At 47.7% G+C, this 27,948-nt stretch overlaps 1 protein-coding gene across 1 annotated transcript in view; it reads left to right on the top strand.

Annotated features, from left to right (window-relative positions):
• PPP1R37 (protein phosphatase 1 regulatory subunit 37) overlaps window positions 1-27,948 on the top strand; it is a 551,713-nt gene that overhangs the window by 436,671 nt on the left and 87,094 nt on the right. Inside the window, exon 11 of the mRNA XM_085625734.1 lies at window positions 22,899-23,913. Coding sequence (XP_085481860.1) covers window positions 22,899-23,913 — 1,015 coding nt within the window. The remainder of the gene's footprint in view (window positions 1-22,898; window positions 23,914-27,948) is intronic.

Below are 27,948 nucleotides of genomic sequence, written 5' to 3'. Positions count from 1 at the left end.
TCAGCCTCCTCCGGACTTTCATTGGGTGTCTGACCTTGTGGAAGCTAGTGGCCTCTATTCTTCCCCATTTGTCTTCCTACCTTCAGAGGCTAGCTTGGCTTTTGCTGAGCTTTTATGGAGAATTGCTTTGGTTCTGGGCTGCAGCTTCCTGCTGTAGAGGTGGCCATTGATCCCCTGCTTGAGGCCCTTCATCTGGGCTAGATGAGAACTGAACCTGTGCTCTCCTTCAGTGAAGCCCTCTTGGATATTATTTTGGGTGCTTGGGCTAAACCTGCTTCAAAGGCCTCATTGGACCGGTCTATAGCTCATAGGCACCATCCTGCCCCTGGAGACCCGCTCTGCCTTTCCCGTCAGCCTATTCCACGCAGCTTTGTTGTTCAGGCTGCTACAGCCTCCCACAACATCAGAGCCATGCCTGACGTCCCCTCAGACAGGAAGTCTGAAAGTCTAGATGCACTTGGTCGATATCTTTTTTTTTCCGCCACCAGCTCCACCTTGCGGTCCCTTAATACGGCTTGTGTTTTGGCTGTTTCTCTCATGTGTTGTAGGATTGGGCTTCACGCCTTCTCCCCACCTTCCCCGATGACTCTCGGGACCCTCTTAATCAGCTCGTTTAGGATGGTTAATATCTGATTGGCTCTCAAGCTGACACCGCTTTACACCATTTTCGCGATAGTCGGAGTTGAGCAAAATCTTAACCCCTGCTTGCTATATAGTCCTCTTAATCCCCCAGAGCTCAGTCTGTCCAGGGATAGGTCTCCTTCATTTCTTTTCATTGTGAGCCGTTCTAGGGCGGTGCCAGTTGGCTTCTTTTTTCACTTGTCGCCTCAGAGTGGCATCCGGTGTGGTGTGCCTGTCCCAGCAAGTATTTTCCTTTTGGGTCTTCTTACCCTGTTGATGTCCGGTTATGCTCCGTAGTTGTTTTGGAGTGTGTCTTATTTTCTGGCCCTGTTTGTTTCCTACACCGTTGACTGCACTGCATTCTCTTGCTTTCTACCCAAGTTCTGACTGAGGTGCTTTCATGGTATTGTGCTGATGCACTGTTGACTCGTTCCCTGTCCTACAGGATCCTTAGTCTGTATGCCTTTCAGGTATTCTTCCATATGCGTCTAACACCATAGTATCCTTTATATGGAGCTCCATATGCTGTGCTTTGGTGCAGTTGGAAGATTGTGCACAGAGGTTCTTTTGCCCCCCGCGTTTGTTGGGTGCTTCTCCACTTTAGCCACTGGTTTCTTTCCTACCATTGTATCTGGTGCCCTTCTTCCCTGGCAAACACAAGGAAAGGGGCTTCGTTCTTGGCCTAGGGTGCATTTTCACATCCTGACCCAGGTGGTCTCCCTTCTTTCTGTCTTCCTGAGTCAGCACTTCTTTAGCAAATTCTCGCTATACACGGGCAAGACTAGCTCCTACCCTCTATCTTTTTTCTCCTAGGATCCTTGCGTTCATACCTTGTTTGTATCTTGGCATGCATGGCCTACTCTGGCTGACCCTTACTTTTCTTTGCCTCTGCATGGCCTTTTTTAGTCCAGCTGTGCATTGCGCGAAGTTGCTGTTGCTTTTCACTTTTGGTTTGTGGAAGTTTCCATGCCACCTTCGATACTAACCCCAACGTTTTGTGCCTGGCTGTTTGTCAGACATGCCATTCTGCCCCTTTTGTTTTTTTTGTGGCTATTTTTCATCTTCTGTTTCTTCTGGGATGTGGGTTTCTTGGCCACCCTCTCTGAGTTGTTATGTGCAGAGGCTGGTGTTGTGAGAAGTTGGCCTGATGTATGATGTCACTAGTTCTAGTGTACACCTTATATCAGTCCAAATACCCTTATGGTGATTGGTTGTAAAGTCAACCTTATAGACCAGCTATCCTAGTGGTAGCATGGACAAGAGCAGTCTTAGGCTAAACTCTGAATGGCATGTGAAGCCAGCTGTGATACCATATATAATCCCTTGAATACCAAATGAAAGGACACCACAACAGATCTATATATATAAAATAGTGTATTCTAGTCAAACCCTCAGCACTCTTTATGAGATTCGAGGTAAGTACAACACAGTCTTATTCAAGCATACATTAAGTCACACAGGTAAGTAATACAGTTAGGCCCTAGAGGGCCACGCAAACCATATACTAAAGAAGTGGTATAAGGAACACTGTCACGGAAATAGAATAGGCCTAGGCCTAGGGAATCGCTGGGACTACACTACCAACAGTTAGGAAGTGGGAGGCCCACGGGATTCAGGTGCAGAGTGGAAACACTCGCGCGTAATGCGTATAATCGATAGAAATAGTACAGTTTAGAATTAATAAGATTTAGGACACTTCTGAAGTAACTAGAAAGTCAAGACTCGGAAACTGGACCCTAGGATAGTCACTACCCTTGTGAGCACCGAAGTACCCAAGTTTCCTAGCCCACGGGCTGCGGGTGCATAGGTGTGAACTTGCGTCGGGTTTCGTCGTGGACTTCTATGGATGCCTGAAGGAAAGTTGCTGACAGGCAGTCAGTGAAGAGTGTCTGGTGGATCCCAAGGCTGGGATCAAGAAGAGAGGATACCTGCACGCAGAAGGGACAGAGTCTGGGTCACTAGCCAGTGACCACGTGGAACCAGGAAGGAACCAGGCGATGTCGTGAAGATTGCAGGTGAAGGTGAAGCTTGTCGCTGCAGCCACGGGTACCAGGAGACGTCGAGGACGACCAGGACCAGGAGGCGAGCTGTCCCACGAAGGCTCTTGCTGTCGGCGGCATCGAAGTCGAACTAGGACTCACCAAGCCTTGGCAAGCGGAACCCACGAAGAATGGAGGACTTGCTTCTGGTGCAGACCAGGAAGGTCTGGGGTGCTTCTCTTTTGCAGAGGAGCGGGAGCCAGTCTAGAGGAGCCAAACCAGCAGTGAAGATTCAAAGGTGTGTCGTCGCAAAGGCCGCTAGCCAACGGGCAAGCAACCGGACAGACGCGGCAAGCAGGAAAATGCAGAAGGGCCCCATGCAGGACTCGTGGAGTGTGGGGGGCTGATCTTCGGTGCAGATGGTGCTTGGGGTTGGGGCTTCTCAATCCCCGGTGCACAACTTCGAGGGTACCTCAGAAGCTGCACTGGAAGATACTCGCCACTTTTCCCAGGTAGCCGGTCCCACGTCTCTCGTCGCCTCCACGGATCTCAGCTCAGCTCGGCTGTGGATGTGGATCAGGGTCAGAGAAGTCTGGAAGTCAAGGCTCTGGTCGGGCTCTGCAGTCGGTCCCTCGTAGAACTTCAGCAAAGCAAAGGGTAAGTCTCTTGATGGTGCCTGTTTGCACAGGGTAGCCACTCCTTGGCCACAAGGGAGATTCTTCAGTCTTCTTCTTTCGTCGAATGTCGAAGGTCCAGAGTTTCTGTTCAAGTTGCAGGTTCAGGATAATCTAATCTCCTGGGGCCCAGCTACCACACTTATACTAATCTGGGGGGCTGGGTTGCCTGCTAGGTCACGCCTTATGGGTGGGACCTGGGAGGGGGGTGGTTACACCCCCTTCCCTTTGTCCAGTTTCGCGCCAGGACTGGGGCTGGAGTGCACCAGCACCGGTTTGAACTGGACTATGCATGGGACACCTTGTGTGCCCCAGGCATGTCTCATTCCTTTATGCCCTCCCTGCCCCAATACACTAAAGTATGTCTGGGGAGGTGCTAGCACCTCCCCAAGCAGGAAACCTATTGTCCAGGCCTCCCTGGCTGGGAGGGCTCCCAGCTGCAGGAGGTCAGACTCGTGTCTGTGGCAGCAGCATCCATTTTGTGATGCTGAGGCTTTGGTCAGAGTTAAACAGCAAAGTAGGATTTTAACATGTCTCTCCCTCTAGAAGGGAGGAATAATATCCTCATCACCAGAAATGGTATGGGGGTATTATTCCAAAGTGTTAGACACCTTACATGACATGTTTTGATAAAGCCAAACCATAGTTACCATAACCGTTTAAGATTATAAGGCACTTTAAGAGTATATGGTAGGCTATATCATAGAACAGCTATAAGGACATGGTTCCGAAAGCTGCAGACAGGCTCAGCTCATGCTAGAGCACCATCTCACATGTTACCAAGCACTCTGCCTCCAGGATTGTTAAGGCCTGCCATAGGAGTGGCTGATGGGTACACATGTGTCTATATATAAGGGTAGATATAGGTATACTATATCTAAGCAAGGGGTGATTACACGACCTTGCCCCAGCTGAGTGATCAGCCAGTTGTGTCTGATTGGAAGGCCAGACCAGGGGTGGCATAATACATGCTGCAGCCCCTGGGAGGCCTAGGGTACACCTATGCCCTGGGTACCTAGGGTACACTGTACAGGGTCCAATAAGGTGCTCCTTACCAATTGGGTATGTACCTAGGGTACATGGAGTCCATTTTAAAGAGAGAGCAGACAGCCTGAGACCCTGAATGGCAGGATCTCAGGCCAACTAAGTCGAAAAACCAGCTAGACACTAGGCAAAAAGTTGGGGGTAACCATAGTCAGATATCCACCTTTCTACAGGTGTTCCCTTGGGATTCTTTCCAGGGAGTTTCCTTCACTTGCGAGCGCGGATTCAGTTACACCCCTTGGAGGGTTTGTTTCCCTTGTACTAGTGAGTATACCAAATACGTTCTTGGGTGATGCCAGGATCCTCACTCACGATGTTAGCCGAGCACAGGTTCCATGCAAACGAGAACTTCTTTTGCTCTGGTCCCACGCTTGTTAGGCTGTAGGCACTGCCTCTCCATCTGTTACTTCGGTTCTTTACACTGGTTCTTTGGTTGGACCTTCACTTGCGGCTTTGGTCTTCCAATGCTATGTTCTCGGTCTTTTTTGCCAGGGCCCTATTCCATCTTCTGTTCTTCGTTTAAAGATGGAGACTAGCTATCCGATTAAGCCTTACCTGTGTTGTCCTTGTTCATCTCAACCCTTTTTCCCTTCATCCATAGTCGTCCTTATTTCTTTATTATAGCTGGGCTGTTTCTCTCCTTCTGTTTTTTTTTCAATTGTCTCTGGACTGTCTGATCGTAACCGTCCAGTCGGTAGTTTTTATTCTCTGTGGTGTTTGTTATTTCCACCCCCCCCCCCTTATCCCTTTAATACAAGGCCATGTGACTGGTTGCCAGCGTACCGTTGTCACATCTTCAGCCTATGACCAATGTGGTCATTTCTACGTATCCTTCTTGGGCACATTTTATGATACAGTGTACATTTCTGTGTATAACTATATGTGTATGTATATGTATATATGTGTGTGTATATGTATATATGTGTGTGTGTATATGTCCTACTGGCAGTCGCCAGTAAATGGGTATACTTAGGACGATCAAAAAGGCCATTAGCGGCCATTTTCAGGTGCCTATATCTTTGGCGCCGCTTGATGAATCTACATGAAATTTACTCGGTACTTCTGATGGAGTCTGGGAAGTTTCTTGGTGTTTCGTGTAGCAGGGACCGAGAAAAAGACAAAAAGAGGGGAGGTCAAGAAAAGGTGTGTGTCACATGTTAAATCCCAAAGGACCTTAGAACAAGCCTACAGCCTAAACCGCTGTATGGAATTACACCACATTTGGCAGAAATCTAGATGTTGGTACACAGATTGTACATTTTGTGATTTGGTGCAAGTCTGTGCCATAGTTTGGGAGATATTAACTGGAAAAACAATTTGTATATCTGGGGACTCTGATGACCCACGAATTTACCTGCGAGCAGTCCGCAAATTCTTGCCCACTTTCGAACTTCTGATTGGCTGGCCATACCTTCACAGAAAAGTTGAGGCCTCCATTTTATGTTTCGGGGACAGGCCCCGGGACTGAAAATGTATTTGCAAACTGAATGAAGGGTTCAGGTGAGAGGTTTCCTGCCCCTCCCCGTACATGTTATAAAAGAAGTCTGAGCATGTGTCCTGGAGTCAGAAATGTTTGGAAAAAATAATAGTTTTTTTTACCACTCTCAAAATCTGCAGATCTCTTGTGGGGCTCAGCAAGGGGGATCCATGGATTTAGCGTGGCTGAAAAAAAAAATACATATATACATTTTTACACTCCCATCTATTCAGATACCCATACAGATAATGTCACAACCCCTGCCGCACACGGCTAAAGGCTGTCCGTGGTGCTGGTTATATTAACGGGCACGCTAAAAAGACAAAGGTTACAGAAACGTTATAGTTGGGTTCTGAATTTACTCGCACAAAACCATAGAAATTTGGCAGTTATAGTTATACTTAGTTATACTTATAGTTAAACTTATCTGAAGATACTATAACTCATGCCATTAAGTAACTTAAGGCAACAAGTCATAGTTTCTCAGCATTAGTTTAACTATATGTATAACTGCTGAATTTCTATGGTTTTGTGAAGTAAATTCAAAACCTGACTATAATGTCCCTGTAACCTTAGTTTTTTTCAGCGAGGAAAAAAAAAGTATGTGTATGTATGTGTGTGTATATATATATATATATATATATATATATATATATATATATATATTTTAATACCTTCTTTCATTAGTCATCTCTGTAGTAAGTCATGTTTTCCTGCCTCACTTCTAGGGCGGAGTGTGTTTTTGTTGGCATTCTTGCGCTTTTCCTCGTGTTTTGGAGGGACTTCTGCATGTTTGCTTTGAACTCGCTACCCCTGAGGATTCTGCATTGCATTGTCCCAGAGAGCTTCCTTCCTCTTCGACGCGTTTCCTCTGAACACGCGTGGGCCATGACTTGATTTTTGTTATTGCTCTCAATGCATTTCTTAAACTATTAATTGGTGCTCTCTGCATTGCTTACTTCTGTAGCTTGGAGCTTTGACTCTGTTTTAGCTATTGTCCTTGGCCTTTAGCCCCGTTCACTTCTCCCGGTTGACATTACTGGGGCCGTTGTAGTATTATGTTTATGTGGAGTGTTCTTTCCAGTTAGTCTTATTCTTCTGCTATGGTGTCTTTTCTCATGTTCATGCACGGTTGTGGGTTTGGTTCCGTACGCTGTTCTCCACTATGCTTCTGGTGGGATGTCTTCATCCTCACCTCCCTTTCTGGCACCAATCTCTTTTTTTCTTATACAGACCAGTTAGCCCAGTTGGTGATCTTTATTGGACTCTGTTCGCAGACCCTCCTCCAGGATGGGATTGCTTAGGTATCTCATTCAAAGGTAAGGAATCTACGGCTATGTCTATATTAGATGAATAAGTTACTTACCTTCGGTAACACATTATCTGGTAGAGGTAAGATCTAGCGAGTGCTTAAAACTTAGATAACAATGAATCAACTCACTGACTTTCGTGATAACTTTAGCTGCCTTATGTTTAATCATAGTGACATTGTGTAGTGGAAACCCATGTGCATGGTTTCATTTTCATAGTTCTTAGTTATCAAACAGCCTTAAACTTCATCTTAAAAAAAAAATCCCAACAAACATTTGGTGTGCATGAGCACTATCATTCTAAAACTGTATTTAAGTGAAATGCAAGCATAAATATCCCATATATAGTCCCAATATGTATGTAAAGAGTTAAATCAACACTGTGCCTGTAAGATAAGAGCTTGAGCCCCTGATAATGAAAAGGGTGAAAGAGAAGTACCTATGTCTTATTGGTGCATGTTAGACCTGTCAGCCCTAGGATGGTCTACCCCGTTTTTTTGCCCTTGTGGCATCATTTTTTCCGCCATCTTTTTGTTGGCCCTAGGTCTCTGGGCGCCTTGCCGCTGCTAACCAGTGCTGAGGTGCAGGTGCTCTCTCCTAACAACATGGCTGCCACAGGCCCCTGCTACTGCGAAGTGGCCATTGCATACACATACTAGTAGTCAGGAGCATTCTGATGGATACATCTGCCAGTGGATTCCTCACCCTGTGAATATACCCTGCGCCAGCAACGTTCGGAAACTTTTGTAGCAGTCCACGCCGATGGGTTCGAAGACGACGTCACAGAGACACGGCTCCGCTCGCGACTCCGCTGACGTCACCGGCTCCATAAGAAGACCTCGTCGGCGTGATGACGTCAGTTCCCTTTTTTCCGCGCCGTCGACGCCAACGGATTTCGGGAATCGTTGCTAGTAGCTTTACTGATACTTTGTGTATTCTTTTGAGTTTCATCTGTTTCTTTTCGAGAAGATGTCGACAAAGAAGCCTTGTTTCAAGCCCTGTCGGAAATGTGGCAAACACATGTCGATTACAGATCCTCACGAAGACTGTGTTTGTTGTCTCACATCCGACCACGATGTGGAGGGCTGCTCATGCTGCCGCAAGATGAGCTCCAAAGCTGTAAAAGAAAGCGAGGCGAAGCTTTTCATCGCTAGGATGAAAAAAGATAAGAGAGGAAGACTTCGGGGCATGCTTCGCGAAGCAAGAAGCATAAGAAGAAGAGGAGGCATTCTTCTCATCATCACTCCGATAAGAGTTCAGCTCCGAAGTCGCCGGCTCGACGCCGGAGGGAATCCGTGTCTCCTTCTCCAGTCCCGACTTCACCTCCAGTTCCTTCTTCTCCAGTGGCTTCGCTGGCTCCGGCTTAATCTCCGGTTCCGAGGCCATCCCCGACGCCGGTTCCATCTCCGGCTCCGGCTTCATCTCCGGCTCCAGCCCCGGTTGAGGATCTTCAAGTCCCGGGTGAGCCTGCGACGCCGTTTGTTCCACCATCGGCGCCGGTTGGCCCAAGTCCGGTGATGCCTGAGCAGTACCCTGCGTTCTCTGGTACAGGTCAGGACTCCTCGCATTACCTAAATGCCATGTACGGGGTGTTTTCGAGGGCCATGTATATCACTGGTGCACCTGCGGGTCCGATGGGTCCAATGGCTTTTAATTTGGAAGTGCCGCAGGTCTATCCTCAAGCTCCATTCATGCGGTTCTTTCCGGCGACGCCGTCTTGGCATCTACCGGCACCGAGGACGTCGACGCTGCTTCCCTCTTCACCGGCGCCGGCTCGACCTCGTTCGACGCCGGCTGCTCCTGCGGATCCACGTTCGACTCCGGCGCCGTCGGATTCGATCACGGCGCTGCCGACGCCGCTGGTGCGGATTCGATCTAGAAGAGAAGCACAGAGTGGTGGATGAAAGGAGGTTCCTGTTGGAAGAAGCTGAAGAGGGAGAGCTGGTTGAGTCTGATGAGGTGTTTGAGGAGCTTAAGGAGGCTAGTGTCCTGGATTTGTCTCCTGAGTGGGAAATCACTCCACCTTCAGATGAACCCTCAAAAGATGCAGCACCCTATCATGCAGTCATCAGGAAGGCTGCGGAGCTGCTAGACCTTCAGTTACCAACCACGGAATTCAGGTCTAATATTCTTACTGAAGTGCTGCATTTGCCTACTGCAGTCTCGGAGCCTTTGTTGCCCTTTAATGAGGCCATTATTGACCCTGTATTGGAGGTATGGCGTAAACCTTTTTCTGCTCCCGCAGTCTCTAAGACAGTCGCAAGGAGGTATAGGGCGGCTCCATGGGATCCTGAGTTTTTAACGTCGCACCCATCACCTGAGAGCCTGGGGGTTCAGGCGGCTTGCTCGGGTAAATCCAAGGGTGCCTTCCCTCAGGTTCCAGGGGACAGCGAGGCTAAAAAGATAGACCAGTCGGCCAAAAAGGTCTTTTCATCGGCCAGCATGGCCTTAAAGTCGACAAATGCAACTTGTCTGTTGGGATGCTATATCCATGCGCCCATGGACTCGGCGAAAAAATTGGCACCAAAGTTATCTGAGGAGGATAGGGTCGGCTTCAATGAAGTTTTGACTGATGCCCAGGCGGCAGCACGCCAAGTCATTCAAAGTGGACTGGACACGGCAGACTCAGTAGCCAGAGTCATGGGGTCTTCTGTTGCCACTAGGAGGGGTGTGTGGCTAAAGTCCTCTGAGTTCTCCTCGGATGTACAGTCAACTTTGTTGGACCTGCCGTTTGATGGGTCTGGTTTGTTCGGGAAGAAGGCGGATGCTGCTCTCGAACGCTTTAAGGAGAGCAAGGCTACGGCTAGGTCGTTGGGCCTTCAATCCCAGAAAAAGGGGGTCTTTTAAGAGATATAGAGGCTTCGGAAGGGCAACCTTTCGTACCTACAGACAGACCCAGCAGCAGCAACAGCAGCAAAACTCTTTGTCCAAAGGATACAGAGTCAGAATCAGGGGTCGCTCACGTGGCTGTCAACTCTCCTCCTCCTCTTCCTCCTCCTCAGCCCCTCCCACCACCGCAAAGCAGCCCTAGATCCGCGATTCTGGATCATGCTGGTCCTGTGGGGGGCCAGCTTACCCATTTTCTACAAGATTGGGAATCTGTAACTACAGATCTCTGGGTTCTGGATCTTGTAGAAAATGGGTACGCCCTTCCCTTTCGGGAATTCCCTCCAAATTACCCTCCTTGTCAAGGGGCTTGCTCGGAGGACCACTGTCTTCTCCTGCAGGAGGAAGTCCTGAAGTTGTTTCAAAAAGGTGCGATAGAGGTGGTTCCAGAGCAGGAGAGGGGTCAGGGATGCTACTCCCGGTATTTCCTGATTCCGAAAAAGGACGGCAGATTGCGTCCGATATTGGACCTCAGAATCTTGAATCTTTTTGTAAAGCAAGAGAAGTTCAAGATGCTCACCCTTGCTCAGGTTCTTCAAGCGCTGAATCAGGAGGACTGGATGGTGTCGATCGACTTGCAGGATGCGTACTTTCACATCCCCATCCTGAAGTCGCACAGGAAGTATCTCCAGTTTACGGTAGGGTCGCAACATTATCAGTTTGCGGTCCTTCCGTTTGGTCTTACTACTGCACCCCGAGTCTTCACGAAGGTGATGGCAGTGGTGGCAGCCCATCTCAGGAGGTCGGGGATCTCGGTTTTCCCCGATCTGGACGACTGATAAAAGTGGAGTCGCCAGAGAAGGTGCTGTATCATCTGCAGGATACAACTCAGCTGTTGTACAAATTGGGTTTCTCAATAAATGTGCCCAAATCTCACCTGGTGCCCTCTCAGCGCAACCTGTTCATAGGTGCGGTACTGGACACTACTGTGTGTCGAGCATTTCCTCCTCCTCAAAGGATTCTCGACATACAGGAATTGATTCCTTTGTTTTACAATGGAGCGGTCGTTCCAGTTCTGAAAGTCCTTCGCCTGCTCGGTCTGTTTGCTTCCTGCATTCTGTTGGTCAACCATGCACGCTAGCATCTGAGGGCTTTCCAGTGGTACCTCCGCAGGCAGTGGTATCAGCACAAAGGAGATCTCAGGGAGTCTGTGAGGATCTCCAGAGAAGCTGCAGCGGATCTGTCTTGGTGGAGCGTGGAAGGCAATCTGTCTCAAGGAAAGCCTTTTCATATACCTCCATCGGTGGCCACAGTAATAACGGATGCATCCACTTTAGGGTGGGGTGCGCATCTGGGGGATCTGGAGATCTGGAGATCAAAGGTCTTTGGTCTCCAGAGGAAATGTTGCTTCACATCAACCTTCTGGAGCTACGGGCAATTTGTTTGGCACTCAAGGCCTTCCTCCCTTCCCTTCGCGGTCAGTCTGTTCAAGTCCTGACGGACAACACGACCGCGATGTGGTATGTCAACAAACAGGGAGGAGTGGGGTCTCTTTGTCTCTGCAGAGAGGCCCTGCGTCTATGGTCCAAGGCTCAGGACCATCAGATTTGTCTGATGGCAAATCATCTGGCCGGGGTGCTGAACGTGCGTGCAGACAGTCTCAGTCGGCAGTTCTCCGCCGACCACGAGTGGAGGCTTCATCCGGAGGTGGTTCGTCACGTCTTTCGAATGTGGGGAACCACTCAGGTGGACCTGTTCGCCACTCACGAGAACGCTCACTGCCCGTCATTCTGCAGTCTCCAGTATCCGATGCAGGGAGCGTTGGGGGGCGCGTTTCAGTTGAGTTGGAGCTCTCAACTCCTTTACGCGTTTCCTCCCATACCCTTGATTCCTCGGGTTCTGAGGAAAATTCGCCAAGACCGGGCCCAAGTTATATTGATCGCCCCGGACTGGCCAAGAAGGGTGTGGTACACAGATCTTCTCCACCTCTCCTCGTGCCCTCCGCTCCGTCTCCCTCTCAGGGCAGACCTCCTCTCGCAATCGGAGGGGCAGGTTCTACACCCCCACCTCCAGAGCTTACACCTTCATGCCTGGAGATTGAACGGGGCAACCTGAGTTCTTTTTCTCTCCCACCTGATGTGGTAGATGTAATTTTGTCTGCCAGACGTCATTCCACCAAATCTATATATTCCTATAGGTGGTCTAAAGTTGTACTTTGGTGTGGAGAAAAGTCAATTGATCCTTTAAAGGCTTGTTTATCTGACATTCTACAGTTTGCCCTTTCGCTTGCCCAGCAAGGCTTTGCTGTGGCTACTGTAAAGGGATACTTATCGGCTTTGTCGGCTTTCCTTTTCTTGCCGGATTAGCCGTCATTGTTCAAATCACCTATTGTGCTTGGATTTCTCAAGGGCCTCACAAACAGGTTTCCTCCTACTCCCTTTATTGTGCCTCAATGGGACTTAAACCTTGTCTTGACTTATCTTATGGGTTCTCCCTTCGAACCCTTACACAAGTGTCCCTTGAGACTGCTGTCTTTTAAGACGGTTTTCCTCATTGCAATCACCTCGGCAAGGAGGGTAAGTGAGCTTCAAGCTCTAAGTTCAAAACCCCCGTTTCTGACCATTTATGCTGAAAGAATGGTACTCAGGACAAGGGATGCATTTTTGCCTAAGGTGGTAACTCCCTTCCATTTGGGGCAATCCATTACCCTTCCTTCCTTTTATCCTCCCCCTCACCCTTCCAAGGAGGAGGAGAGACTTCACCGTTTGGACCCTAGGAGGGCGGTGAGCTTCTACCTGGACAGAACAAAGGACTTCAGAGTTGATGACCAGCTCTTCGTGGGCTTTGTTGGCTGCAGGAAAGGTCGAGCGGTGCACAAGCGCACCCTTTCCAGGCGGATTGTCTTGTGCATCAAGATATGCTACTCCCTGGCTGGCAAGGAACCTCCAGAGGGTTTAAGGGCTCATTCCACTAGAGCAAAGGCTTCCACTTCTGCTTTGTCTAGGGGCGTTCCTGTGGAGGACATTTGTAGGGCGGCAACTTGGGCCTCCCTTCACACCTTTGCAAAACATTATTGTTTGGACACTGAGGTGAGGAGGGGTGGACACTTTGCTCATTCCGTCCTTCAGGACTTTCTGGTATAAAAGGGTGGACACCCACCTCCGGGAGTGGGACTGCTGTGGGAATCTATTCACAAGGTGAGGAATCCACTGGCAGATGTATCCATCAGAAGAACAAGTTACTTACCTTTGGTAGCGCTTTTTCTGGTGGATACAGTGTCTGCCTGTGGATTCCTCACTGACCCATCCGCCTCCCCGTTGTCCACCCTTGTATACCTTTAGTATATGATGGTATTTCTTGTACATTTATTACTGTCAGAGGCATTGTGTGGTTGCTTTTGCCTTGCTGCTTATTCTCCACACTGTGTGTGTTGCTTTGCATATTGTGTACTGTGTATGCTATGTATATATTGCTGTCAGGCCGTCCGTGTGCCTCGAAGGCACGGAAAAAAGGGGCGTAACTGACGTCATCACGCCGATGAGGTCTTCTTATGGAGCCGGTGACGTCAGCGGAGTCGCGAGCGGAGCCGTGTCTCTGTGACGTCGTCTTCGACCCCATCGGCGTGGACTGCTACAAAAGTTTCCGAACGTTGCTGGCGCAGGGGATATTCACAAGGTGAGGAATCCACAGGCAGATACTGTATCCACCAGAAAAAGCGCTACCGAAGGCAAGTAACTTGTTCGCCTGGGACATTCTGATACAGTATCTTTTTCCATCCCGCCTTTTTGTCCCATAGACTATTATGTGGAAGCTCCTGGGAGGGATTTTGCTTTGCCGCCTTTGCAGGAGGGTCACCTGACCTGGGGGTATAAGAGGAAAGGAGGGAAACCTGACTAGTTAGTTGGGGCGCCACTGGACCTGAAACTCTGCCGGAGCGTAGGCGGTTGGGCCTAGGGGAGAAACCTACACTACTGGGACTGACTGAGTCTAGGCCCTGCTGTACCCAAGTTAGATGAGGGACTCTGTCTGCCTACTGATCTTGCCTGGTGAGGGGGCAACCCAGGGGACCATCTCCAGTGTGCGGCAGGGACCCCCCCCTGCCTCTGATGCCTGCCAACTCAACCCCCTTCTTCCCCCACTAAGCCTACCAGGGGAACCCAACATCTACCTTCCCCCGAAGGCAGGTACCGACCGGGACTGTCACTGTGGGCCCTACCGGATTGCAGGTAACGCGCTGTGACCCCAGAGCGCTGTGCTGCCAGGACTGTGGCCCTCAAGAAAGACGCTGAATGCCGTTCAGCGCTGTGTCGCCCCCCCCCCCCCCAGTGCTCCTCTCAGCTCTCCCCTGATCAGCCGCTGCATCACCCAGGCGCCGTACCTTCCTAGCGCTGAACCCTTCCAGCGCTGTGCCTGCGAGGCGCTGAGGCCTCTAAGCGCTTTAATTCCAAGTCACCGCCGCGGGCCCCCAGCCCCGCGTGAGGGGAGCGCTGTGTGTACCATCACCGGGGGCGCGCCGCCACCGCGATTGCCCACTGTGATATCACCGCCGCGGCTCCGAAGCGTGTGGAAGGCCGCCGTGGTAGCGCGGAGGCCGTAAGGGGACTGTGAAGCCAGCGCGGCCCATCCCACGTGACGGGGGTGCCGGTCGCGCCTCCAGCCACGCCCCACCAGCGTCGCTCCCTCATTGGCCAACGTCGCCGCACCCACCAGCGAGCCGCGCAAGGACCGGCTGCTGCGGCCTGGGAGACCTGTGCCCGGTGCGCTCCCCGTGACGATGAAGACGCCTCACGGCGGGGGCCGGCCCCGTAGCCCCAGGCCTCGCCCCCACCTTAGTCTGGAGTCGCAGGGAGCCCGCTTTGCCTGCGCGGGCTCCCGCCTACACTGAGGCCCCTTTAGGGGGTAAGTTCCCCCCGGCAGGGAGGGCGGAGTAGCCGTGGGAACCGCGGGGGCTGCCCGGGAAGTCCCACCATCTGGCAAGGCAGCCCCGCGCCCGCCCCTCCTCTCTGGGAACCGCGACCGGGCCCGGAGGGCCCCAACCAAGTCCCACTGCCAAACCGCTGGAGGGCAGAGTAAGTGTGGGCCCAGGGATGAACTAAGGGGTGTGTCGAACTGTCCTGCTTGATGCACCGAAATAGGTTAATGGTTGTGATGACCTGCACTGTCTTCCCTGCCAGGCTGAACGAACTGTTGGGCTGAATTACCTTGCTCCCTGAGCAGGAAGGAACTAACTGTGGCCCGGCAACCAGCGGTCTAGTTATTTTATAGGGTTTGATTGCTCTGATTAATTACGTTCCCTATCCCGGAATACCTTGATTGGCCCATTGCGACGTATTGAGCCCTTGACTGGAATGACTTGCCTGTTACTGTTGAATCACCTCCAGTATTCCTAAATGAATTCATGCCTGTGTTTATCCCAATGATTTCACTGTTGCTTTGAAATGCTCTGATTGACTAATGCCATGAATTAATTGTTCCCCTATCCTGCATTGCTTAAGGTGATTGAATGTACGGATGATGGTCGTTGCCTTGAAATTAATTGCGTTCATCCTGAAATGAATTGATACCCTGAGACTTGCAATAGATAAAGAATCTTGTGTTTTACAAAACCCTTGTGGTGGCGTCCTTCATTGTGTGTGCATGGCTGAATCTGTGTGAGTGAGTGCTGCACCAGTGCTTTACACATTGCCTTCGGGTGCCTTCCTACCGCGCGCCAAGCTACCACGTCTAAATTGGTGACCCCAGTTCTAACAGTGCAATACCTGGTAGCAGAAGGATAACTATGAATTAGTATGGTTGTCTCGCCTAGGGACAAATTTCTTTCTAATGAGGATAGCTTTATTTCTTAATTTAAAACACCAACCTTCCTGACGGTTATATTTCTGTCCCGAAGGTAGTGATAATCCAGATCTACTTATATTGTGTCCTTATGAAAGTCCTTGGATTTAAATGCTCCATATAATGTGTAGGGAAGACGAACCCCCAGATATGGGGAATAAATCACGTGTGTACCTGCGTAAAGATACATAACCACAGCAAAACCACTCTAAATCTAATCAAATAAATTGTATATGAAAAATCAACAAAAATCACCATCCGCTGCTATTAGCTGCTTACCGAAACAGTTGTCCCATTAGATTAAAAGTATGCCATAAACCAAATCGGGCGTCCTTACATATAGAGGTGATACCCTTTGTCCCGAGTATGGGGAACGATCCACGTGTGTTACCGGTCCTATCGGGGAGAAGTAAAGAAAAGGGCTGTGTCACTATCCGCCTCGGCATTGTCTATGCAAATATATCAATACACACCCAGAATCACTAAGCATCTTACCGGTATGTGCATTTCATAGCGAAGTTCCGATGCGAGTACACTTTCAACCAAGTTCTAGCGTCCCTCCGCTTGGCAACTTGAATCTCGCATTGCTGTGAATACTATGCGGAGAAAGAGGACTAGGTAAAGGTGTTCTGATTTCATCCAACTTATTGGATTAGATTTAGAGTGGTTTTAACACGAAAGTCACACTGAGGTGATTCATTGTGATCTTAGTTCTAAGCGCTCGCTATATTATTTATTTTTTGTATAATTCTCTTAGGCCTGAAGAAGTCGCGGGTTGTTGTCCCTATATCGCTACGAAACACGTTTTGGCTAAGGATCCTAACAACTGAACAAAAGACAAAATAAAAGAAGAAAAATAAGAAAACCAAGATTGTCTGCATTGACATTACATATTTTCCTTCTAACACTTGACCAGTCAATTATATACCACAATACAGGCAGATGCCCCGCTGGCTGTTCCAACCTCTAAAACTAAATGGGAAACTGCTCTGGGGCACAGTTATTGAGCACGAACGTCCATCTGGCATGTTGTCTCAAAATGGGCAACTTGGACTCATCCATTTCAATTTTAACTACTGATGTGCAGTACCCCTCTTAAACTAGTCCAATACGGTGCTGTGAATACGGTCAGCTGTGCATGTTGCGTACACTGAATGCAGATATCCTTCACCTAGCTTGGCACTGTCCATGGATTGCAGCATACTGCGTACAGATATTTGAGCATGTGTGTGAAATGATAGACATACAAATGACTCCGATCCCCAAGATGGCCCTTTTAGGCTATACAAAACACCTACATGCAACAATGACGATTCTCCAATTATTATGCAGAGAGAATCTTGATTTAATTAAAGACAAACGGAGGCTAACATTATGCAAATAATTTTATTTGCTGCCCAAACATGCAGCCCTTTAAAGAACATTATTATAGCCTTATAGCCTGCCGTAGTGGGCTATACCGGCTATTAAAGGCCCGCTCCCGCGTTAAAGGCCAGAGCCGAAGGTGAGGGACTTTGAAAAGGGAGCGGGACTTTAATAGCCGGTATAGCCCTACTATGAAGGGCTCTAAGGCTATTAGAACATTCTGCCACTGGAGGGCAGAATGTTCTAACAAATAAAAGAAAGGCCTCTAGAAGCTCAAGGGGATTTAAATCCCCTCGAGCTCCGAGAGGCCTTTGTAAAACATTGGAATGTTGCTCAGCGGGCCTTTACCGGCCCGTAGAAGCAGGGAGCACTCCATTGTCTTCAATGGAGATCCCAACATTCCAATGTTCTAATAAATCATAAACATATAGAATGTTCATGAACAGGTGTAACTATCCAATGCACAGGGCTGCTTTCCTCTTTTGATGTATTCATGCTCTTTAAATGGCTGCATCTTTGGGCAGCAAATAAAAGCATTTGCATAATGGTAGCCTCCGGTCTTGTAATGAAATTAGGAGATTCATTTCTATAGCGCTGCTAATGACTAAAAGGTGGGTGGCCTGTGCTTGGGGGAGGAATGGCATATTCAGCACTAAGTCCTCCTTATCAGATCCTATATATTGCAATGACCAATTAGAACTATATTATGCTTCCGTACCCCTGAGCAATAGGCCAAAGGACATTTGGCACTTGCTACAAACACACCTACTTAGTTCGACCCCCCCAGAACTTGTGATATGGCTTCAGTTACGCGACTTAAACCACTGTAAGGTGCATCGCAGAGGAGTGTTGGAGCCATGTCCTTGAGTACCTTAGGACTTCACCTAAATGATTCCTTGACCGAAACACCTGTTTGCGTGCCGTCCTCAGCAGGCTCCAGCTTGTACACAGGCTGGGTTGCCACTGCGCCTGCACTAGTTTGGAGGAAACCTGAACTTAAGGCATTGCAGGGTTGTCTGTTGGTCAAGGTGAAAGTCAAAATACTTGCATGTATGAGCGATGGGTTACTGGTGGGGGCTGATACAAGAACTGTTGCTTTATTGTCTGGTATGTTATATTGCTGAAAACATTTCTACCAAAAATCAGCAAATAAAGGAGCTTTGGAGGCCAAACGAATTTGGCCTCCTCACCCTTCCTCCTCCCACCCCCCAAAAATGAAATTGCATAAGGGAGACCGAAGTACCATGTGGCATTTGTAAGAAAATAAAGCAGAACACAAAACCAATTGTTAGCAATTAAACAGTATAGCTGTAACTTAGCTGAGACTTGGGTCATGTCCCAGGGTGTATAGCAACTTATACAGGTTAACTTGGACCAATACTTCATAGACTGAAACAGCATATTTTGTCTCAAAACTTTAGTCCTAGTCTGATATGCCCTACATGCTTGCCTATATTAAAAAAATGAATATGTGGAAGCAACTCTTATTTTAACTGCATTCATGTGCATGAATGTATAGAAGAATATATGTGCAAGTCTGAGAGAGCATCACAGCATATGTAAGACATAAGTAGAAGCTAATAGTGAAAAATTTCAGTACATAACAAATATCACACATATCAGTCAGGTCAAACAAATCAATTGTATCATTATGTGGTAGCCAAGGTTGTCGAGGATTTTCAGCTGGGTAAAAACTAGATTACATACGATTTTTGTGCATATATTACTACCTTGTCCTGCGTGTCTATTTCACTTAGAATTGAATGTTTTCAAATCGCTGCATCCATCAAGATAAATGCCAGAGTTCTACCTTCCTCGTGTGCACATAGATTGGTTCCAGATGTCGATAATGCAGGGATTTGAATGTCCTAACTCTAGAGAACTTTGTTGATTTAGCTTTTATCAGTGGAACTTTGTGTGCCCTTTCTGTTCAGATCTCTGTTGAACATGATACCTATAGTGTGTGATGTCAAGGATTCTAAAAATTCAACACTTGATTTGGTACCATCTTCAGCTCCTTCGAGGAGACCAAGAATGTGTTGAATCCCACTGCTGATACAATCCTTGCAAGTTTGAGATTCTCTTTGAGGGAGAGACACATAGATTATTGGATGATCAGCTTGTTTAGATTTTTTTGTAGGATTTATCTTGTTTCTTGTCTGTTGGTGAAGCAAAATGAAATGATGAGCATTTTGAGGGTTACTGCTGCCTACAGCGGCCTCATCTTGTGAATTTCCAGAAGCTTTGGCAAGAACTGTTGACCTTCAGCCATTAGCACCCTAGGCCTCTGTCACAATTCCATTTCATCCTCTCTATATGATGCTGCAGCTGCGTATAGGCACCACCCCTGTGTGATCACATCTATTCCTCTTTTTCTGCACCCTCCGACGTGGGTCTTGAGCTTTGCTCTTACCAATGTCAGTACTTTTACAAAAATATTTTGGTTAACCAACTTATTTTGGCGAGAGGGATGTAGAAGCGTCCCATAGCTGACCAATGGAAGGAGGCGATAGTGTTGTGGGAATATCCGAGGCAAACTAGGGAGGAGGAGGGGAGCGTGAACACTCAAGTGTTGATAATAAAACGCAGTGGGCCTGCCCCTGCTTCTGCAGGGGTGGTTTTGGGCCATGTTTATGTTCCCGGGTTTACACAATGTGGTGGGGTGGGAATGTGCGATTGATGGGAGATGCTAGAGGGGGAGAACTTCTCCCCTCGGTCTCCCTTCCCTCTGCAAACTTGCAGGGCCCGATTTCCCTCCCCCCCCCCCCCCCCCCCCCGATATGTATAGCTCGATCTTAAACGTCAACACTCTTCTGCAATGGTTTAGGTTTATAGTTTTAAGTTTTCTTAAAAAGTGAATTTGTTAATTTTGGATTGTATCGTCCTTCCCTAAAATGTGGTTGTTGGCCGCACATGTGGAAAATGTGAACAAAATACATAACGAGTAACAGCATGTTTAATTGTACACTAGGGAGGGTATGGTTTTATTAGATTAATTATTGACATACATGAGATACGTATGATAATTACTTGCAGTGTACTTAAGGAAAAACAGTTGCCAGATTCATGTCATTATATCTGACTACGCTGTACAAAGGTATGCCTGCAGTTTGTGCCTTTTAATGATATCTACAAAATGGCAATAAAAAAGTTTTTAAAAAAAAAATCTTATCCTGGAAGGCTTGAAACCGTGTTTTGCGTGCTGGAAACAGATGTAGGTTGAGGATCCTCTTGGCAGCAAAATATGACTCCAGGTTCTGTAACAAATTGGCCCTGTTGACCCAAAATGAATACGGAACCGAAAGCCAAGCTCTTGCTAAACATAAGAACCATGGTTGATGCACATCAGAAGGTTGATCCTAGTCGAGATCACGCAAGTTAAAAATGAAGTTGAGAAGACAAGCCCAAAAAAACATACGAAAGGCAAATGAGACTCTTTGATGTCCACGTTTTCCCAGTCTAGGCATAAGTCACTCAGTCGATGTTTCAGAAACCCAACTTTAGCTTTGCCTTTCTCCTGGGACCCAGAGCTAAATTGTCGTAAGCTGTGGGTATCAATCTGGCTTGCCCTGGTCCTCCACCCACTCTAAAGCCTATATATTCAAAATGTTGTCCTAAATTTGTTACCTGGTGTGAGGAGCAGCAACTTGATTTCTTAGAGGCATTACTGTGAGCTTCTTTTAGTTCTGTCTTTTGTTTGGCAAGGCTTTGCAGTGTGCACTATTAAGGATTTCTTATAGGCTTTTTTGTCCCTTCCGCATTTGCCTTATCCCTAATTACTGAAGTGCCCCGCTGTCACACGTTTCTTAAATGGGTTTTCACATATGTTTTCACCAGATCTCTTTAGTACGCCACCTTGGGACCTTAATATAATCTCCATTTGAGCCTTTACACAGCTGTTTTGTGATGGTCTTGACCTTGAAAGCTGTATTTCTCATTGACATCTCTTCTGCATGCTGTATCAGGGAGATGTAGGCTTTGTCAGTTCAGCTTCCTGTACACTGTTTTCCCTGTCGGGTTCGAACTTAGGACTCGTGCATCCTTGCTATCAAAAGTAGTGTTAACATTCTACTGAGCGTAGCCCATCATTCTACTTTCTTTTATCCCTTTCAACCATCTAAGGAGTAGGAGAGGCTTAACTGGTTAGAACCACTGTACGCCCTTGAAGTCTTTATTGATGTGGTGTGTTGTTGGACAACTGTTGGTTGAGTTTGAGCAAAGGAAGGGCAGATCTTATATTGAATTGTCCCCTGAATCAAACTGTTATGCCTAGTCCAATAACGAGGTCCAAATAGCTCCATTACAGTGGGGCGAAAGCTGCACTATAGCTCTAACTTGGGCTGTTCCGATTTTTGACATCTGGCAGGACGTCACATCAGCATCTCTCCAATCTTTCACCAGGCACTGCTGCATCAATTTTCAAGATTATAGGGAGGGTTCTTTTACCATCCATTTGACAGGTTTTCCTTGTGTAAGTCTATTCCTCAGACCCAGCTATTGCAAGAGTTTCCTATTCCAGTCTGGTGCCTAGAACTTCTCTGCAGTTTGTGGACACTGCAATGGAACATTTTAACCCCTTCGGCGCTCATGACGGAACGGTTCCGTCATGAGCGTCGGTTGAGCTGTGCTCATGACGGAACTGTTCCGTCATGACCACGCCCGCGCAAGCAGCGCTCAGCACAGCGGGGGAATCCGCCCCGCATGGAAGGGGTTAATAAGCTGTATTACACAGCCATTGTGTTATCAAATGCTTGTAGAGAAGACAAGGTGGAGTCTATGCCCTTCTCTCAGTTCTGATTCTTAAAGCTCTTTTTTCCGGTGATCTCACAAGGTCTGGAAACAGTTTCAATGTCAATTCAGACTGGAAAAAATGAAATTTGCATCCTCTGAATGCAAAATCTTTTTGCAGCAATGGTTAGTCACCACCTTTCTTTGTAAATTGTCCTTCAGGTCAGCAGTCATAAACCCAGCACCAGGGGTTGTAGTCTCTAGCTCCTGGTACCTTGTTTGGAATTCTAAATACCCTGGATATTTCCAGAGATCGCGAAGAGAGCCTCTAAGACACCATCTAAAGGAAGTCTAATGACCTTAAACAAGCTAAAAAAGGGATGGCACCCCTAAAATTCATATGTTTGTCATCCTTGTGATATTCAAATGCAAAACCTTTTGCTCCAGCTAAATCACAAAGATTCTAGTTCTTAAATCTCTCATATTTGTGCACGGTCTATCCCATGCCTTCCGGGAGTTGACAGCTTCTGGTTCAAGTCTGGATCCTATTACTCTGTTTGATCAACCTCCAACTTCAAGTTGGCTTCCATCAGTTAGGTTTTGCAGTCCGTGTTGTTGGTAGAAACCTTCATTTCCTGAAGGAGGTCTTCAAATAAGGACTCTCAGTGAGTCAGCGAGCCACATGAAAGTGACATATACCCCCTCAGAATCTTCAAACCATTGTCATGAGGATGCGCATAAAGAAAAATAATCCTTACAGAAAATTATATATCGTGAATGCTCATTCTTAGACAATGTTGGTACAAATTGAGGTATTATAGCCAAGTCCAATTGATGTTAGTATGTTAATGAACTCTTTCCCAATGTTCCTAAACCAGTTTACAGCATTCCATTCAGGGTATTAGTGGGTTTGATATAAGTACTTACACTGCAAAGTTGTTCAGGCTCCATAAAGTACTGGTAACCCTGGATGTTCAAAATAAGAAATAGTTTTGTTTGAATTGTGCTGTACTTCAATTGCTATTTTTCTGTTTCCCAGGTGAAGAGTTTTATTGACACACAGAAAGCCCTGCTTGCTGAAATCCAGAATGGATGCAAACGCAACTTCATTTTGGCCAAAGAGAAAGAGGAAAATGAGCATAAAATGCAGCTCTCTGCCTCTATGCCTGAGATTACCATCACTGAGCCAGCAGCTGAAGAAGCGATTGTGGAAGATATTATTGAAATCAGCGTAACAGAGTCTACAGAGCAGGCAGAAGAAGTAGTCGAAGTTTTAGTATCGAACCATGCAGATGCTGTGAACAGTGTCGTAGATGACGTAAAGGAGATAGCGGAGACTGCAGACTGGGAGTCCGATTCTGATACAGAGGATGAGGAGGAGGCTACAGTCAAGGTCACTGATCAAGGTCATGATCAAAATGTTGGCACTGTGAAAACTTTTGTTCATCCGTTAGGCTCCACATTAACTGAGAATGACACTTGCAGCTCCACATTACCTGAGAATGACACTTGCAGCTCATGTGGAAGTTCTGCTCCCCCAAGCAGCCAGAGGGATAGCCATTCTGATTTCCAGGGCAAAAGTGAAGGGGACCCACCCAGGTCTCCAGAGCGTGTTGATTCGAAAAGTAATGAAAGAAGAATTTCTGTTTCTAGTCCAGGGAGGGGGCATAAAATCTTTGTTGTGACCCGAGTGGAGAGCCCTCCTGAAAAATCTGCTGAAAAGGCCCTTGGTCTGACAGAGACCTCTGACCCTCACATGAACCCCTCAGGTCACACACACTGCCTTCCCCAGCTCTTGCCCCCCAAAACTCTGACACTGGATGCTCAGGCAAATGGGAGCTTTTTCAGTCCCAGGCCAGTCTTGAACCCTGATGGCACAAGGCTGCCAAGCACTAACCAGGGACTGGATCCAGTTCAGATTTGCTCCACACATTGTGAGAGTCCAGTGTCTGATGCATCTCTACCTAACGGACTCAAGGCAGCATTTGTCCATGCCTTGCCAGATGTGTCTACCAACTGTGACGTCAAACTAGGAAGCTGTTCTGTAGACCACGGTGAGTTTTCCATATTACTTTCTTTGCATTTTCACTTGGTTGTTCTTGGTTTGGGAGCAATCTCAATTTAGAATGAAAAATGTTGAAATTTCAGGTTGATTTGGTTTCTATGCTTTCCACACACTATTTATTTTTGACATTTATATAGCTTGCCTAGACCTCAGCGATACTGAGGAACTTCATAATGAAACATTCAAAAGTAACGGTCACATTAGAATAAGGGAGAAAGTACATCATAATATGTAACAAGTGTAACGAACAGTAGGGGACCAACATGAGAAAGAAATAAACAGTTTGTTGTGTAACGTTATTGTAAGTACTGTTTGACAAAGTGGGCCTGTAGGTAGGTTGTGAAAGGCAGCAGGTTCTTGCTGCTAGTTTTCTGTGCTACAGTTGTGATATGTAAGAATGTGACTTGAACAAGAATTAATCTGCAGCTGTGTGTATCTGTTTCGCACTGATTTTTGCTACCTGGTCTAAGTTGTAGTCAGTTTCTATATTTCTGAAGTACCACATGACTCTTTTGACATAAGCTGTCAGGGGGGGCAAACCGAATTCGGCCTATTTTCATAGTAGGCTAATAGAGCATCAGTTTAATCTAATCCCTGTATACTCACTGATTATTTTGTGTGATTTTACGGTCTCTTTGATGAATTGCATTTGTTCCATATAAAATGTTGCCATGATGGCCGATTTACAAAAGCAATATACCATTATATCTGCTAGACCCTTCTGGTTGTTGGGGATATATAGGTTTTGTAGATTCTCCAAGGTGTCCAGAGTTAACAACTGACTGCACCGTACAATGGTTTTTCATGGTAGCTCACTTGTGTGGGTAGACCTAGTGCCCACGACAGGGAACGAGTCAAAACACAACATGGACGAGTCACATTTTCCACTCAAAACAGACCCTCTTTTTCCAATGTGTGTCGCTATAGGTTTTGGTCCCTAGCTCAGCAGGCACCTAGGGAAACCTAGCAAACCTGTACACATAGGGGAAATCCAGTGTGGGGGTGAGTTGCATGACTCTGACCAGGTCGTTTTACCCTGAATCCCTTGCAAACCTCAAACTTGTACTACACAAATACATGTTTGAGGCATATGAGCTGCAGATTACAAACTATGCATAGATCTCCATCTGGTGTTGGGCCCGGATGTTTTTGTCTTGGAAAGTCTTTGGAAGTCACGAGGTAGTTGACTCCTCCTTTGGATCATAGTGCGCATGGACATCGGCTCCATCCTCAGATTGTTTTTTTTTCCGGGCTTGGATGTGTTCTCGTGCTCCAGTTCGGAACCGTTAACGGTTTTCTCTTTCGATGCGCAATCCTTCCCTTCTCAACTGTATTGTTTCGATCGCGTTTTCCCACTCCACATGACCCTTCAACTTCGAAGTCTTCGATTCCGGTCGTCGACGAAGGCCTTCGGGCCTACCTGGGCCTCATCTCCAGCTCATGGAAAGGACGCCATTCAAAAAGTGTTGCTGTGGGTCGAGGTTTCCCCACACCGACCTACATGAGGTGTGTAACCTCTGTCTCTCACCGGAGCATGAGGCCAGAGACTGTCCAGCTTGCGCCTCCTTCCCCTCCAAGAAAACGATCCGGGACGACGAGCTAGAAGAAGAACGGCTCGCTCGTCATCTTCGATCCCCGACGACATCTTCCAGTAAGGCGTCGATGTTTCGGAGCAAGTTCGAGTCGAAGAAGCCATAATCAGCGCCTCCGAAGCACATGACTCCGCCGTCGAGGACATCACTCCAGCTCAAAGGGCCGTGAGTACAGACGTCTACCCCGACCCAAACCCCCCCTCGACCCTATCACAAAAGGCTTCGGTACCACCTGTGGACCCAGGTGCACACCGAGACACTGCTTCCCATGCCCCGCCTTCGAGCCCTGGTAAAGAGGCCTACTAAGCCTTTAGGCGACTCTGGCTTGAGTCAGCCTACACTCTGTGCCGAAAAACATACTCAGGCACCGAAAAAGAAGACGTCCTCTTCCTCATCCATGCCGACCGCTGCTTCTAAGCAGTCGGCGTCGAAGGCTAGCACCGGTTCCTCGGCACCGACAACACCCTCGGAGCCGACCAAAAAAAGTACCACCAAAGGGCCCGACTCCCATTCTTCGAAGCCAAAGACATCGGAACCGAAAAAACAACAGGTTCCATCAGATAAAGACACTGCAAAACTGCACGGTTCCAAACCTAGAACCGCTAGCGAGTCGGCGCCGAAAAAGCTTACGGCATCAAAGCCGTCGACTCCGAAGGATATGCCTCCCACTGAAGAACTGTTTCGGCCAGATCCTACCCAAAAGACCCTTGTCAAGGATCCTAAGACTGGTCACTTAATGCTTAGCATCAAGAAAAGACGCCTGGAAACGCCTGCACCGGCACCACCACCACCGAAAAAGAGAGACTTTGCTACCTCTCCATTAAGGATCCCTTCTCCTCTTCCTCATCTTCCTCCTCCTCCTCCCCCACCACACCGCTCTCCTACACCATCACCTACCCCAGTAGATGATGATGATGATGATGATAACACCTCAGATGATGCAGGGGGAGGAGCGGACGATCAACCCCTTGGGGACCCTACCCCTACTGGCTCCCCAGACCCCTGGGATGATTACAGTGTCCCGACGTCTCTTACACCCCACAAGATGACCTCTATCCCTCCAGGCCTTCCCCTCCAGAGGGCAATATCAGCTTGAACCAGCTCCTTCACAGAGCTGCAATGTACCACGGGGTTGCCCTTCATACAGACCTAGTAGAGGAAGATTTTCTCATGGACACTTTCGATACCACACGAAGGTCCACCTCAACTTTACCCATGCTTAAAGGGGTCATTAATCATGCCCCAGAGATCTTTAAAGACCCAGCCAGGGCTCGAGTCATCAACCCGAGAATAGAAAAAAAGTATAAGGCTGCTCCTACTGATCCAGCATACATTAAAGACCCTGTACCACTAGACTCCTTGGTAGTCTCTAATGCAAGGAAGAGAGCCAATTCCCAAACATCAGGTGACGCACCACCACCAGATAAAGAATCTAAACTCCTGGACGCATCTGGCAAACGCACAGTGTCACAGGCAGCAAACATATGGTGCATTGCTAATACCCAAGCGCTGTTAGCCAGGTATGACAGGGCACATTATGATGAACTTGAGTCCATAATGGAACACCTCCCTGACGGGTATAAAAACCGGGCCAATTAACTCATACAGGAAGGTAAAACCATCACTAACACCTCCATCCGTTGTGCCTTAGATGCAGCAGATACCGCCTCAAGAACAATAAACATCAGTGTCCTTTTGCGCAGGCATGCCTGGTTACGCATCTCAGGTTTTAAACCTGATGTCCAGAGTTCCATACTCAAACAGCCATTCGATGAGCAACACCTATTTGGCCCCAATGTGGACGTATCACTTGAGAAAATGAAAAAGGATACAGACACAGCCAAATCTATGGGAGCCTTGCAGTCGCAAGCTCCCAGACGGTCATTTTGTCGCTCATCCTTCAGAAGCACCCACAGATGCTACTCCTCTGTTAGCCCCTCCACTTCTTACAAACCTCCCACCCAATCCATCTTTACTAGAGGTTACCAAAGGGGTGGTTACCGGGGGAACAACAGCAAAGACAGAGGCAAAAACGACAACTCCCGCTCTGCCTCCACCCCTACCCCATGACTTCCCTTCACTTCCCCCAGGCCATTCCACTCCAGTCGGGGGAAGACTCCACCATTCCTCCCTGCCTGGGCCGACATCACTTCAGACAGGTGGGTGCAAGAGATAATTCAATCAGGCTATTGTCTCGAACTAACATCTACCCCCCCAAACATAGCACTCAAACAGCATCCAATGTAACAAGAACATTTGTTACTGCTAAAGGAGGAGGTAATCTCCCTTCTACAAAAAAGTGCAATAGAACCAGTTCCCCTGCACCAACAAAACAAAGGAGTTTACTCCCTGTATTTTTTCATACCAAAAAAGGACGGCTCTCTAAGGCCTATTCTATACCTCAGACCCCTAAACCTATACATACACTCAGA

Source organism: Triturus cristatus, chromosome 9 (genome assembly GCF_964204655.1).
Source record: "Triturus cristatus chromosome 9, aTriCri1.1, whole genome shotgun sequence".
NCBI classification, from domain to species: Eukaryota; Metazoa; Chordata; class Amphibia; order Caudata; family Salamandridae; genus Triturus; species Triturus cristatus.
This window is presented reverse-complemented; position numbering and strand designations above follow the sequence as displayed.